The 14336-nt window shown below is 36.2% G+C and overlaps 2 protein-coding genes across 11 annotated transcripts in view; one reads left to right on the top strand and one right to left on the bottom strand.

Annotated features, from left to right (window-relative positions):
• Positions 1-331: 331 nt before the first annotated feature.
• FAM8A1 (family with sequence similarity 8 member A1) lies at positions 332-5852 on the top strand. The gene is made up of 4 exons (XM_006091745.3): positions 332-488; positions 2350-2473; positions 3416-3555; positions 5475-5852. Exons 1-4 carry the CDS (start codon positions 406-408, stop codon positions 5617-5619), a joined length of 492 nt encoding a protein of 163 aa, XP_006091807.1. The 5' UTR covers positions 332-405; the 3' UTR covers positions 5620-5852.
• Positions 5853-12252: 6400 nt separating this feature from the next.
• The window catches only part of NUP153 (nucleoporin 153), a 75039-nt gene continuing 72955 nt past the window's right edge, over positions 12253-14336 (bottom strand). For 9 of the 10 annotated variants that reach the window (XM_006091743.3, XM_023756483.1, XM_023756486.1 and 6 more), the window contains 2 exons: positions 13958-14123; positions 12500-13623 (listed from right to left, as the gene is read on the bottom strand). In XM_006091743.3, coding sequence (XP_006091805.1) covers positions 13539-13623; positions 13958-14123 — 251 coding nt within the window. In that variant the 3' untranslated portion in view covers positions 12500-13538. The other variant, XM_023756480.1, reaches the window with a different exon arrangement.

Below are 14336 nucleotides of genomic sequence, written 5' to 3'. Positions count from 1 at the left end.
GGGATTTACTTTGTACTAATTTTCTGTATAAAACATTGGTTTTGTGTCATAGGCTTGTGATCACCTGGATTCTCATTTGAGTCCCTAGTGAAATTCATGGAGTACCTTAAGTAATTAAATTTATCTGTGAAATCACTTTTTAAACAGAGGTGAAAGCAAACTTTTAAATTCTTCATAAATAGTGGAGTATGCTATATTTTAATAAAATGTACTTTCAGTGGAGCCAATGCTAGTGCTTGTTGCAAGGTTGTTTTTTTATTAGTAAGTTGTACCTTGACTTTACATTCCCCATTTGTTTACCTAGGTTGGGTCCCAAGGCCTGTGAAATTATTCGTTTTCCTAACTTTTTTTTTTTTTTTTTTTACAGGCAGAGAGTATGTTATTCCATCCTTGGCCCATAGATTTATGGCAGAGATGGTGGATTTCTTCATTCTCTTCTTTATAAAAGCAACTATTGTCTTAAGCATTATGCACCTCAGTGGAATAAAGTAAGTTAAGACTATTTGCAGGAAGGTTTATTAAAACCTACTATCTAGAGATCTCATTTTGTTAAGTTCTTTTTATGCCTGCATGTGACTGTATGGATAATTGGTTTGCCAATGTCATGATTTCTTTATAGGAGCTTTGTGAGATTTTTTTCTTGTTAGTTTTAAGAAATAACTACAGAAAAGAGAATAACAGTTAATAAATTCTGCCAGATCTGTGGGAATCTCACCTATCAAAAGTAGGTAAAAGGAGCCCAAAGCCTGGCTTGATTTTATTCAGCTATTTTCTTAGGCAGAACTCGTTTCCCTCTTACTATGCATAAAGAGGTTTTAGTAGATGAACTATTAATAATCAGCTAGATGGCATTTCCAAATGGGATTGCTTATACTATCAAGAAAGTCCCCAAGTGAACTGCAAAGTAAGCCATTTGTTTAAATAATCCCCCCTTCACATTAATAATCATAGTAATTATTACTAAGTACTCTCTACATGTTAGGCACTGAACTCACCTCTTTTTTTCTTCAGAGCCTTAGACTGTAAATGCCTGTCTCCTCCATGAATGTCCCCTCCTCTAGACAAAAAATATCTCCTTTATTGGGCTTGCTGGGTACTTTGGCTTCTGGGTTCCCAACTTTAGTCTTCTCGCAAAGCCCCTCTAAGACAAAGCGAAGGGACCCCTCACTGAGCCTTTAGATCCCAAGGCCAGCATTCTCACCCCTTTAATGCTCTAAAAACTGCTCTGACCTCAGTGTCTTTCCCCCATCCCTCTTCCCAAAGAACAACTTTCTTTTGAGCTCACCTCTTTATAGGGATTCTTTCTTAATCTTACCACCATATGAACCACAGAGCTTAATACCTCCATTTTATAGAGATTGAAATTTGGGTTTACAAGAAGTTAAGCCCAGAATTTACTAAATTACAAAGGTAATAATAAGTGACAGAATCAAGATACAAACCCTTGTAGTCAGATTTCAGGGCTCTTTCCAGGAACCTGAGTGTTACTGTGGTTCCTTCTCTCTCTTCCTCTCCTACCCTCTACATATCCAAATACCAACTCCTTTCTGTTGAATCTCCTGAATAGCCTTCAACCCAGACCATTTTTTATCATCATTGCTTTTCCCTAGTCCAGTTACTGTCATGCCTTGCCTGGATTATGGCAGAAGTTTTCTAACTGGTATCTCAGTCTTGTCTCCTGTTTTATCTCAATCCAGTCTCTGATATAAAACCAAAGAGATCATAAATTGATTCTGCTCCTTTCCTGCCTTAAAATCCTTCCTTCAGTGGTTCCTCATTGCCATCAGGTAAAGTTTTTTTTCATATGGTTTAACTTTAAGTAAGATGCCCTTATTTCTTAATCATTGTTACCACTCATACTTAAGATTTGAGTCATATCAAACTGCTTATAGCTTCCATCACTCTTGCTTCAAGTTTTTCTCCCTTTGTTAGTCCCTCTCTCTGAAACTTCTCCCTTATTAGTCTGGCTAACTTCTCTTCATCCTTCAGATCTCAGCTTAAATGTCACTTCTGGGGAGCTTCACAAGTTAAATGTGCCTGGTATGTGTTTCCATAGTACACTATAATTTCCTATCACAAGTCTTCATCTCACTTTATTACCACTTATTGTTCTACCCTCCCTGCTTGGTTAGAGTCCCATGAAAGCAGAGACCATGTTGAATTCACTCACCAGGGCTAGTACAGTGCCTGCTCATGGTAGTGCTGCCTATTTGTTGAATAAGCTGTTTTGTGAAACACCTAAAGAAGTTTAGAATTTGAAATAAAGTCTGTGACTAACACTAATGGGGAAAAAAATCAATGCAACTGCTCTGATAATTCTTTATAACCCAACACTATTATTTTGTGTAGGGATATCTCTAAGTTTGCTATGCATTATATAATAGAAGAAATAGATGAAGACACATCAATGGAAGACTTGCAGAAAATGATGGTTGTGGCTCTTATATACAGATTACTAGTTTGTTTCTATGAGGTAAGCTACTGACTTCAGCAAATATTAATATTTAACTGTCTAATTTTAGTTTATCAACCCAAAACCAGTGGAAATTTAGTTAATCGTGTATTTGTCAAATGTCTACTTTTTTCAAATTTTCTTTAACATAAAACTTCTCAAGTTAAAAAAAACACCTTTCTGCCCTGGGCACCAGTGTGGCTCAGTTGGTTGGAGCATCATCCCATGCACTGAAAGGTTGCCAGTGTGATTCTTGATCAGGGCACATACCTAGGTTTCGAGTTCAGGTCCCTAGTTTGGGTGCGTACGGGAGGCAACCATCTCTCTCTTTCTCTCTCTCTTTTTCTCTTTCTTCTCTCTCCCCCCTCCTCTCTCTCTCTAAAATCAGTAAAATATATCCTTGAGTGAGAATTAAAAAATAAATTTATTTTTAAAACTTTCTGAGTGGAGACATTTTATAATTTCGTTGTAATATATTTTAGTCTCATGGTCCAAAGATATATTTATAAATTGGTTGTGGAAATTGAGATGTATTTTTCCATAGAAACAACTGGATCATAGAGAAATATTATAGTAGACAACTGGTAGTATTGAAAATGATCTCTTATATCTTCAGTAATACGCATTAAAAGGTTAACCTTTGAGTATTCTGTGAAATTCCTCCAACTTGAAATTTTTAAAACATGAATAATATGGCAGGAAAACTTAACCTTAAAATTGGTGTGGTTGAGCCCTAGCCAGGTACCTCAGTTGGTTAGAGGGTCCTCCCAGTATGCCAAGGTTGTGGGTTCAATCCCCAGACAGGGCATATACAGGAAACAACCAATGAATGCATGAGTAAGTGGAACAACAAATCAATGTTTCTCTCCCTCCCCTCTTCTTTCTCTAAAATCAGTTTGAAAAAAATTAAAATTGATATGGCTGAGCTAGTAAATTATTTTTAAATTATCCTTCTTTCCTTAGATAATTTGCATTTGGGGAGCAGGCGGAGCCACCCCAGGGAAGTTCCTGCTGGGGCTTCGAGTTGTGACATGTGACACGTCAGTGCTTATTGCACCAAGTCGGGTTTTAGTGATTCCTTCCTCAAATGTTAGCATTACAACGTAAGTTCTTATCTTAATCTACTGTATACTTATAAAAATGATAAATTTTTAAGTAATCAATACAGTTCATAAGTTATACCATTTAATATAGTATTTTTAAGATGTTGGTATTTTTTCTTTATGGCATACTGTAATAAATGGGCTTACGTTTATTAAGTTTAAAACAAGAGTTTGAGTGTTTTTCAATTACAGGGGTCCTCAAACTTTTTAAACAGGAGGCCAGTTCACTGTCCCTCAGACCGTTGGAGGGCCGGACTATAGTTTAAAAAAAAACTATGAACAAATTCCTATGCACACTGCACATATCTTATTTTGAAGTAAAAAAACAAAACGGGAACAAATACAATATTTGTATTTGCATGTGGCCCGTGGGCCGTAGTTTGAGGACCCCTGGTCTAGACCTTTGGATAATGAATGGGTCAATTACTGATCTGTCTTCAGTCTCCGTTTGGTAATACCTGTCATCATCCCATTAGCATAGGCAGTAAGAGTTTTGGGAACTACATGCAACCTGCTTGTAATACTCCCAAGAGGCTGTTAGCATCTGCCTCTAGGGCAGCGGTTCTCAACCTGTGGGTCGCGACCATAGGAAAACACATATAGCATATCAGATATTTACATTATGATTCATAACAGTAGCAAAATTACAGTTATGAAGTAGCAACAAAAATAATTTTATGGTTGGGGGTCACCACAACATGAGGAACTGTATTAAAGGGTCGCGGCATTAGGAAGGTTGAGAACCACTGCTCTAGGGCAAGGTACAAATAGTGATAATGGAAGTTGTGGAGGGGAGTAGGTGGTAATCATTTGAGCAAAACAAGATACTGGCTGGAACTGCTGCCAGAATGATTCAGAGCTGGATTGTTAATAAAAAGGAAATATGAACAAAACTCTAGAAACTTACTTTTGCTGACATACAAAATTTCCTTATAATTTTGTGTTTATAATAATCCTACTGTTAATGTCAGTAATGGCTAATGTTTATTGAGCATAAACTTAAAAACAGTGCATATGTATTAACTAATTAAATCTTAACAACCTTACAAGATAGGTACTATATGTACTCTTACCCCTTTTACAGATGTGGAATACAACTTGTGATTGCTAGAACGTGGATCTAATTGCAAGTCTGGATCCAGAGCCCACTCTTAGCCACTGTGCTTTTCTGTAGCCTTTGAGGCAGAAACCTAACATTAGTAGGATAAGTCTCCATTCTAAGCTATTGTTGAAAGCCTTTAAAGCATTTTTAAATCACAGGATCCCACAAAAAGCTGATAAAAAAATACACAGTAATTTAAAATGTGTTTCATAAAAGGTAGAAAATGAGACTGCAATAAGCATACTCAGTTTAGAAGATACAGAAACACAGGAATGGATGACTATAGAAAAGGCAAGGCCCTAACCGGTTTGGCTCAGTGGATAGAGCGTCGGCCTGCGGACTGAAGGGTCCCGGGTTCGATTCCGGTCAAGGGCATGTACCTTGGTTGCGGGCACATCCCCAGTAGAGAGTGTGCAGGAGGCAGCTGATCGGTGTTTTTCTTTCATCGATGTTTCTAACTCTCTATCCCTCTCCTTTCCTCTCTGTAAAAACATCAATAAAATAAAATATTTTTTAAAAAAGGCAAGTAAATAGTTTTCTTCTGGCAAAATACTAGAAAATACTATAAACTTTAGTTCACATTGTAAGACATATTACTGCTTTTCATGTGAAAGTTCTAGTCTTTTATGTTGATGAAGTCTTTAGAACTAGCTGAGATGGTTTGATAGGATACTTGAAAATAACTCAGATATCAAAGGTAAAATTTCTCTCAATTATGAATGTTTTAAATACATACTTTGGACTTGATAGGAAGATATTCGTCTATATGTGGTGTGCATATAAATTATCTGATATTTTTTACTTCCTTTATTTTTAGGTCCACTATACGAGCATTGATCAAGAATTTTTCTATTGCTTCTTTTTTCCCTGCTTTCATCACACTGCTGTTTTTTCAGCATAATCGAACAGCCTATGACATTGTAGCAGGAACCATTGTGGTAAAAAGAAATGGGGTCAGATGATGCCCCCAAAAGCCCTGAATTCCATACTTTCTGGAATGATGACAAGACTAAATTATGTATCAAGGCCATCAGTATCCCTGGGTTACGTTAATTGATGATTTAGAAATTAAAGCAGTCACTCCAGTGTGATACAGGTGACTATTCTGAAAGTATTGATTTTACTTGAATGCCAAAGAACTTTTCCAGAAGAAAAACCTGTTTGAATTCAAGTGTTAAAATTTTAGATCAAAAAGAAGTCAAGTGGTTTCATAATCAACAATGGACAAAATATACTAAGATCTAAGGCATTAGAATTTGCTGTGAAAGCATTTTCAGCTTTGAAATCTCTAAATGAAACTTTAAGAATTTATTTTGGTTTATCCCAAAATGATGGAAAACGTCCAGTTGTGTTTTATAAACACATTATTCATCTTTTAGTTAACACTTCTTGGGGAAATTGTTGTCTTCGATTTTGGGGGAGAATGGGGACACAAATTTGATAATCCACTTATCTCCCATCCCAGGAGGTGGTGAGTTTGCTGCAAGAGAAAGGGGCAAGTGAGGCAGGCCTAGCAGATCCCTTACCTAAAGTTTTAAAATCTGCACTGCAGTTTACTGTGGGAATGATGTAACTTTACAACTATTGTTAATGCTTCAACATGTATTTTGGGGCAGAGTTTTGCATGATGATGAAAAAGTATTGTCATTGCTATATTAACTTTTTTTTTTTTTAAGAGAAGCTAAGTTAATGATTGCTTTCAATGGGGAGGGGGGGTAATTTTTCATTGTGCAAGTTATTTCCAGTGCTCCAAAGCAAACTATAAATATGGGGGAGGGGAATTACTTCCATCAAATTGTTGCATATTTACTGTAAAAACAATATTCCCAGTATGTGTGCAGCATGAAGTATTAGTGCTTTTCAGTGTTCTGAATATAACTTCTCTCTACACACAGGATATCAACACACTAGTTTCCTTTTAAATTTTATATAGTTCCATAACTTTTGAAACGTCAAGTTAAATAATCTGAGTATTTCATGAATACTGGTAACCTGTGAAATATTAGCAATTTCCCCATATGGACTGTTCTAAAACAAGGAAGAGTAGCATTTCCAGACATAATTCTAAGTTCTTTGGTTGTGTGAGCCAAAAGCTTGTGTTTTGGGCCTGCCATGGATGATGTTTTGAAGGAAAAGTTAAGCTAAGTAACACTGTGTATTGCTATTTTAATTTATTTTCCTATTGAAGCAAAGTTGTTTCAAGTGTGTGGTTGCTTTTGTTAAATGATCCAGTTAGCTGTGTTGAGATATACCTGAACTAAAAGTTTTGTTTCTTAGACATTTCTCCAACTCTGATAATCTTCAAAAAACAAAACACTAAACTGTGTTGGACAAGTTCATAAATAGATTGCTTAAAGGGTCATTCTATGCTTTACTTTTGGTGTTAAGTTTATTAGCAAATGGAAGACACGTCTATCACTGTATCAATTTTTAAAGTGGGTTTTTTTTATATTTAAAACTGAAAATATTCACATTTAATGGTTATAGAAACCTTAACAGTATCCTTAATACCCTTTGTAAAACTGCATAAACCATGTTTTTCAAAATAAGTTATATTAAATACATCATCACAGATAGCCTGTCAGTTAAGTGTATCATAGTATTAACCAGTTCATTCACTTGTAACCCCTGGGAAGTTGTGATGGCCCTTCACAATAAAAAGTAATAAAACTAAAATTTTATTAGACTAGAAATTAGGAAATGTTACATAAACTTACCACTGTGTATGTACACACACACACACACACACACACACACACACTTTTGGCACTGATTGAAATTCAAGTTGAAATGCCCTTCAGTCATGTAATTCTGGAATTTACCTTTAATGTATCATTTCCTCTCAGGTATTGGATGGTTTACCACCTAGGCTATTTTTATTTATATAGTAAAACAGAGCAAACAAGTAGTCTGGTTTGTTATACTTAAAACATTGTACATATGTGTAGATTCATTTAGATCCATCTCAGGATTCAAGTTATACTATATAACTATATAGTATTATTTTGTCTGCTTTTATAACAAAAAAAAAATCCAACTCTATGTATGAATTCAGCTCTAAGGAAAAGATTTTGATTCCCAAATAATTGAAAAAGTGACAAAACAATGGGGAGGATGGAGGAGCCATTTTTTCTCTTGGAGTGGTGAAGAGTGGAGAATCCCTCTTTTCAGTACTTTCTATTTATTTAGTATATGTCTTATAGAAATGCTGATTTTTCTGTGTCAAAGTATAATTCTCATGCTGAAGCTCTAGCCTAAAGGCAGAAAGTTATCTTCATAGTACAAACATTATTCATCACTTTTGTAACATAAACAAATAATGAAACAAAAATTAGGAGTTGAGCTGAGCGAGAACACACTTTCTATGAATGTCCCCTAAAAACCACAGGCCTCTAGGAAATCTCAGTACTCATTACCAAATGTAACTTGAGTGTCTAGTTCATCTTGGGAAAGTCTGACACTTATATTCACCCTGGGCCTAGAGTAGGTATGTGTGAGTGATGGCAAGCCTTGTTTTTAGACTAATCTGTGACCACAGAAATAAAGCCAACACTTCTTAAAGTAAGCCTTTAAAATATTGCCCAACTGATACTTGAGTAGGACTGGTTCAGAAGTTTCTTCTTTCTACCTAAACATTTACCTTCCAGTTTTACCCAAATATGTAGGATTGGGAGGTGGGGGGATGTATTATATTAGAGGGCCACTTTGTCTGAATTATAAAAATGCATCTTCAGTGTTTTTTGTTTCAAATGGTAGTAAAATATTTTAACTCTAAAAAAAAGATGTTCCTTTATGTTTCACTAATGCATAAATATTTCCAGCAAAAAGAAGGTAGGAGTTGGAAATTAATTTGTTACTTGGGAATAAAGGGCTTTTTGAGAGGAATGGGGGCATTAAATATTTTCATTCTGCATCTATCCCAGGCTCTTGTTTCTTTTGAAGAATATTTCTAAATAACAGTATTCCTAAAATCTGACAAGTATCATTTCAATTACTTGCCATTCCCCACCTCCCATACCAAAGTTTGAAATTTTTTCATGTACTAGTACTTGACTGGGTGAAGGTTGTCGTTTCAAACTGTATATATCCTTGCAGCCATTATAGTAGGGCTTGACCCACAAATAATACCGGATGGCCTGGCCTATAAATAAATACAGCATTCTATTTTTAATAATTTGTATGCCACCAATTTGTATTCTTTGTCTCAATAAATACTTGGTCACCAATGGTTTTATGTTTTGCCTGTTTCACTGAGGTTTTAGAATCTCCAAAGGGAAGAACTTCCTTCCAAATACAGCTTTCTGCCTTCAGAGTGGCCACGGCAGTCAACTAGAATGCTTTCAGAAATAGAGGACTACCAAAATCATCATCCACTTTTGGAATATATTATCTTAGCAAGTCATTCAAAAGTTGCCCATAGATGGTTAGGCTTAATGTTAAACTTTCCTTCTTAAAGTGGCTAACCACCTCAACTATCATGCAACATAGTAAGGACCCATACACATGAGGAACCAGAAATTCAAGTCACATAACTAATAAATGAGTCAGCTGGGCAATTTAAACCTAGTTCTGATCTCACAAGCATTTCCTGTTCTAATCTTTATAAATCTAGAAGACGGAACACAAAACAAGTTCTTCAAAGGCAAAGATAATGAAGGATAAACTCAAATGTAGCTTTATGGCCTGGTCTGAGTCCTGTAGACAGACAAGGTGCTGTTCTGAGTCCAGCCCATCATGGAACTAGAGTGGACTGGACTTCTAAGGTAAGTGTATAAAAGTTGCCTATATTATCCTATCCTATATAATAAAAACCTAATATGCAAATTGACTGAATGGCGGAACAACCAGTCACTATGACACACACTGACCACCAGGGAGCAGACGCTCAACGCAGGAGCTGCCCCCAGGCCAGCCAAGGTCGGTGCCAGCAGGAGGCCCCTGATTGCCCCACAGATCAGCCCTAATTGCTGGCCAGGCCTAGGGATCCTACCCATGCATGTGTTTTGTGTGTTGGGCCTCTAGTAAGGAAACAAAGGCACTGACATGGTCATACTGCAGCTGTGTGTAGCTGGACCCAACACACCCAGTTCTTCATTTTTACTATACCAAATTTGTCAATTTCCATTACACACACAGGCTAGCCTTTGTAAAATTTCCATTCAGTTTCAAACTTGATACATAAACAGACCCAGGAAATGAAATGGAGTCATGTCCTGCCTAATGATGTTTTGGTCAACAATGAACCAAATGTATAACAGTGGTCCCTAAGATTATAATGGAGCTGAAAAATTCCCATTGCCTAGTAACGAGACAGCCATTATGTTATAGCATGATGCATTACAACTGCCTACAGTATTCAATACAGTAACATGCTGTACAGGTTTGTAGCCTTGGAGCAATAGCCATGGTGTGGAGTAGGCTATACCATCTAGATTTGTATAAATGCACTACATGATGTTTGCTCAACAATGAAATCACCTAATGACAAATTGTTCAATGTATCCGGGGTCAAGTAATGCATGACTGTACTAATACAACTGAAGCAAATACAAATTCTTCCCAGGCTAAACCAGAAAGTTTAAGGCTTGATTATAAATTGTTAAAATTAGTCCACCACTTTTATTTAAAATAAAATCTTAACACAATTTCAGGGGAGAATTTCTAACAAATAATAAGCATCTGGGTGGCTCAGTTAGTTGGCACATCATCCCGTAAACCAAAAGGTGGCAGGTTCAATTCCCAGTGAGGGAATATATCTAGGTTGCAGGTTTAACCCCTGGTCAGAGTGTGTATGACAGGCAACTGATTGATGTTTCTCTCTCTCCCTAAAATCAATAAAAACATATCCTCGGATGAGGATAAAGAAAAAAATAAGCAGCTAGCTTAAAGACAAATTTTCCCATTGTCTGAATTTTCTTAATGCCTGAAATCATAAATTACTCAAAACATAGTACTTAAAGTGGCAAGTCCTCCAGGTGCTTATTTAATGATGCAGATTTCTGGTCCCTGCCCAGACCCAGTGAATTAATCTCTGATGAGGAGGTCCTAGAACAGTGATGGCGAACCTATGACACGCGAACTCATTTTTTTGGTTGATTTTTCTTTGTTAAATGGCATTTAAATATATAAAATAAATATCAAAAATATAAGTGTTTTACTATGGTTGCAAATATCAAAAAATTTCTATATGTGACAGGGCAACAGAGTTAAGTTAGGGTTTTTCAAAATGCTGACACGCCGAGCGAGCTCAAAAGGTTTGCCATCACTGTCCTAGAATATACATCTAACACAAGTTATATGGATGTACATTCAGTGAGAACTACTGACCATCTTGTCTATTGACCAAATTATATAAACAAACCTGATTAGTCAATCTTTCTACATAAGGCTTTTCTCTCTTCAGAGATTGTTTTCAGTTAAAAACAATTCCTCCTCACCCTGGCTGGTGTGACTCAGTCAATTGGGCTTCATCCCATGCACCACTGAGAGGTTGCAGGCGATTCCAGGTCAGGGCACAGTAGGAGTCAGCCGATCAATGTTTCTCTCCCCCCCTCCCTCTCTCTAAAATCAATATGAACATATTTAAAAAACAACAACAAAAAAACACAATTCCTCATTGGTCCAGCATGAAAACTGGGCCAATATTGTTTTGTCATGTTACCACCCTTCCACAAGCAGCCCCCAATTTTTACTTATGTATGGAGCATATAAGCTATCACAGCCACAGGGAGTGTATCAGAAATGGTTCTATAGCCTGAGCCAGTCTGATAAGGAGATACCTCTGCTGAGCTTGAATAGGGACAGGTTGGAAGTTACAGCTGCTACTATGAATGTACTCAAGTTGCCATATGCAGCCTGAGAATTTCAACCACTGAGATGGAAAAAACAAGTTCCAAGCCCTGTATACTTCAGTTGCCGGGGCGCAGATGATTTCATTTTTAAGAAAAGCCACTTCATGGCTTTTAGTCACTTATTTAAAAAATAAAAAAGGTACTAAGTAAAAAAAAAACACACCTTTCTAGCGCAGCAGAATGCCTAATTCCCATCCGTATGGGCCTAAAGAATGCTGAGAATGCATGAACCTGCAATTTAGTTAGGCATTAACTTCTCAGCAGTGAAACCACAAATTTCCAGTTCACTTCTTCTAACCTTCACCATCACAGATCCATATCAAATATGTATTATAATACAAAATTTCTACCCCCAAACCAGCATTTGATGATGGCCTAATATATTTGACTATGAAAAATTATCTTTTCATTATAAATAACGGCAAAAACCTAAAACATTTTTAAAAGTTCTGAGTTTACATTCCAACCACAAGTTCAGCAAAATAAGTCAGCACAATATAATTGTGCATTCAAATTGAAGAATAAAATTACCAAATGTTGTCTGCCACCATCACCACTTCCTCTCCACCCAGCTCTTTTATGGACCACAGAAAAGAAATCCAGTTAAAAAAAAATCACTAAAATAATTTTTAAAAAGTTACACAAAAGGACCACTCAAGTTTTTGTGGACTGCTGGGCCATGTATCTCCAAGAACTCCATCAAAAACCAGTGTCTAGTCACCTATCAAGGAAAATACAAGTACAAACAGAAATGACTATGTGTTTATTTCCAACTTTTAAAAATTACGTCAATTTATATGCAAAGTAGGCATGATTCCTAGCACCAGACAAAAAAGCAGGTACCTTTCAATATGTTGTAAATTCAGACACTTTCCCATTGACTTAGGAGTTATCCAAATCACTTAAAAGCATTCTCTGAAGTTTATCTTCTAACTGACCTTTAATTAACCTTTATAAAAAGGTTCCCTTCCAGAGTTAACACTAGAACAAAAAGGATTTCACAATTTTTTATTGATGGCATTTATCCCATGGTTTAACATGTTAATTATACTGTAATAAACATGGCTTTAATATTAAACTTTTCCTTATTATCCAAAGTCACCACAGTCCATTTCAGTAAATATATAAAAATATATGCTTAATACTTTGTACAATACTGGTTTTTGGTCCAAACAAAACTGGATCAGAAAAGCCAATAAATTCACTTTAAGAATCCCCAATTTTTTTTTTAAGATTTCCAAATGGATTTAGGCAACTTTGAATAATGGGATTTACATAATAAAATCTGAGACAAGACTAAACAAACAACAAAAAATTCTAACACAAAATTAAAATTTCAAGTTCACAGATTTATGTTATGCCAAAAAGTACAGAAACAAAATTGTATTTACACAAGTTTCATAATAAAATAATGGAAAAGGCAAGACAGGTGATAGAAGAATGAAAATATAGAAATAGCATATAATTATTAAGTGGAGAAGGAACTAGATCTAACAAGTCCTTAGTATAGACCATTCTTTAATCAGGCTTCCTCTATCAGAAAATTTTAGTACACAATACACCCAACTCACTCACTTCACACATACACCAGCACAAACTCAGCATAGAAATCATTCATTTCAACATCCTCTAATCTATACAGAATTCCTCAGATATAATTACAATATCAATGCGTTCCATAAACGCATATCAACGCACATAATGGTGCAGACGAAGAGGTTCTATACAAAGCCATTCACTGAGCGGGCTCCATTCCTGAATTCAGCCAGCCTAAGCCAAATCAGTGAATAATCTGCTGGATCATAAAATATTTTCGCTGAAGAATCAGTCATCAGTCTATTATTTATTTTTAAAGGGCATGGCGAGAGGTGAGGGCAGGGCTTTTGTAAAGAAACAAAGAGGAAAATTCCAAAATCAAAGAAGTCCTTAAGCAGATTGACTTCAGGTAACTCCAGCATGTAGTACAATCCAGTATCTAAAAGCAGGACACCAGCTTTTGTTAAAACTTGTGTATACCACCACTGCAACATTTATTTCCTGCGTCTAACAGCAGTCTTTATCTTGCGACCAGAAACTGAAGTTCCAGAAGAAGAGAACATATTTTTCCCATTTGACCTGTGAAAAATAAAAACTTCAAAATGTGACATGATGCACAAAATTTTAGAGTCATAATATAACTCTAAATGTGACCAGTGACAAGGGGGGAAAAGAGACCATTGTTCAAGTAAACAAATTTCCTGCCGCACGGGACACATACACACCCTGCTGTTTTTTTCAGGCTATGATCCTCCCACACTATAATATGGTAAACTGATATTAGAGAACATACTTGCCTTTACCTGAACTACACTGCACGTTGGTGCTTTTAAAAACAGAACACACACACATTCATGCACAAGTACACGTCCTTACCATGCTAAATTCTCCATTTCAACAAAAAGTCTCTTACCCCACTGTAAATGACGCTGACGGCTGATTAAATGGAAAGCCCGAGCCAGAAGGCTGGGCTGGGGCTGCAGGTGTGCTCGGATTTGCCCCAAATTTGAATACTCCTGACGGACTGTTGTTTGTGAAATTGAAATTTGTAGTGCTGCTGCCAAATTGGAAAACTGAACCTACAATAGTTAAAGCAAAAAAACATTAAGATAAAAGTGACAGTTTTTCTAGAAATGACTCTGCCCTTTAATGCAAAATACAGTAAAGGGTTTAAGTTCTCTTATGACCACTTAAAGAAAACCGAGTATTTTCTCCACTGTGGATCTTCAGAAAGTCCACAATGGAGAAATGCCTTCAAAATTATCAAAAGGATTTCCAATCTAAACCTATAT

This window comes from Myotis lucifugus, unplaced genomic scaffold (genome assembly GCF_000147115.1).
Source record: "Myotis lucifugus unplaced genomic scaffold, Myoluc2.0 scaffold_95, whole genome shotgun sequence".
Lineage (NCBI taxonomy): Eukaryota > Metazoa > Chordata > Mammalia > Chiroptera > Vespertilionidae > Myotis > Myotis lucifugus.
This window is presented reverse-complemented; position numbering and strand designations above follow the sequence as displayed.

Bases quoted from the DNA above. Each gene is read 5' to 3' on its own strand.
- FAM8A1 (XM_006091745.3), top strand. From the start codon at position 406: ATGGCAGAGATGGTGGATTTCTTCATTCTCTTCTTTATAAAAGCAACT. The intron at 489-2,349 runs GTAAGTTAAGAC...TATTTTGTGTAG, and splicing joins ATGCACCTCAGTGGAATAAA to GGATATCTCTAAGTTTGCTA. The intron at 3,556-5,474 runs GTAAGTTCTTAT...CTTTATTTTTAG, and splicing joins TCAAATGTTAGCATTACAAC to GTCCACTATACGAGCATTGA.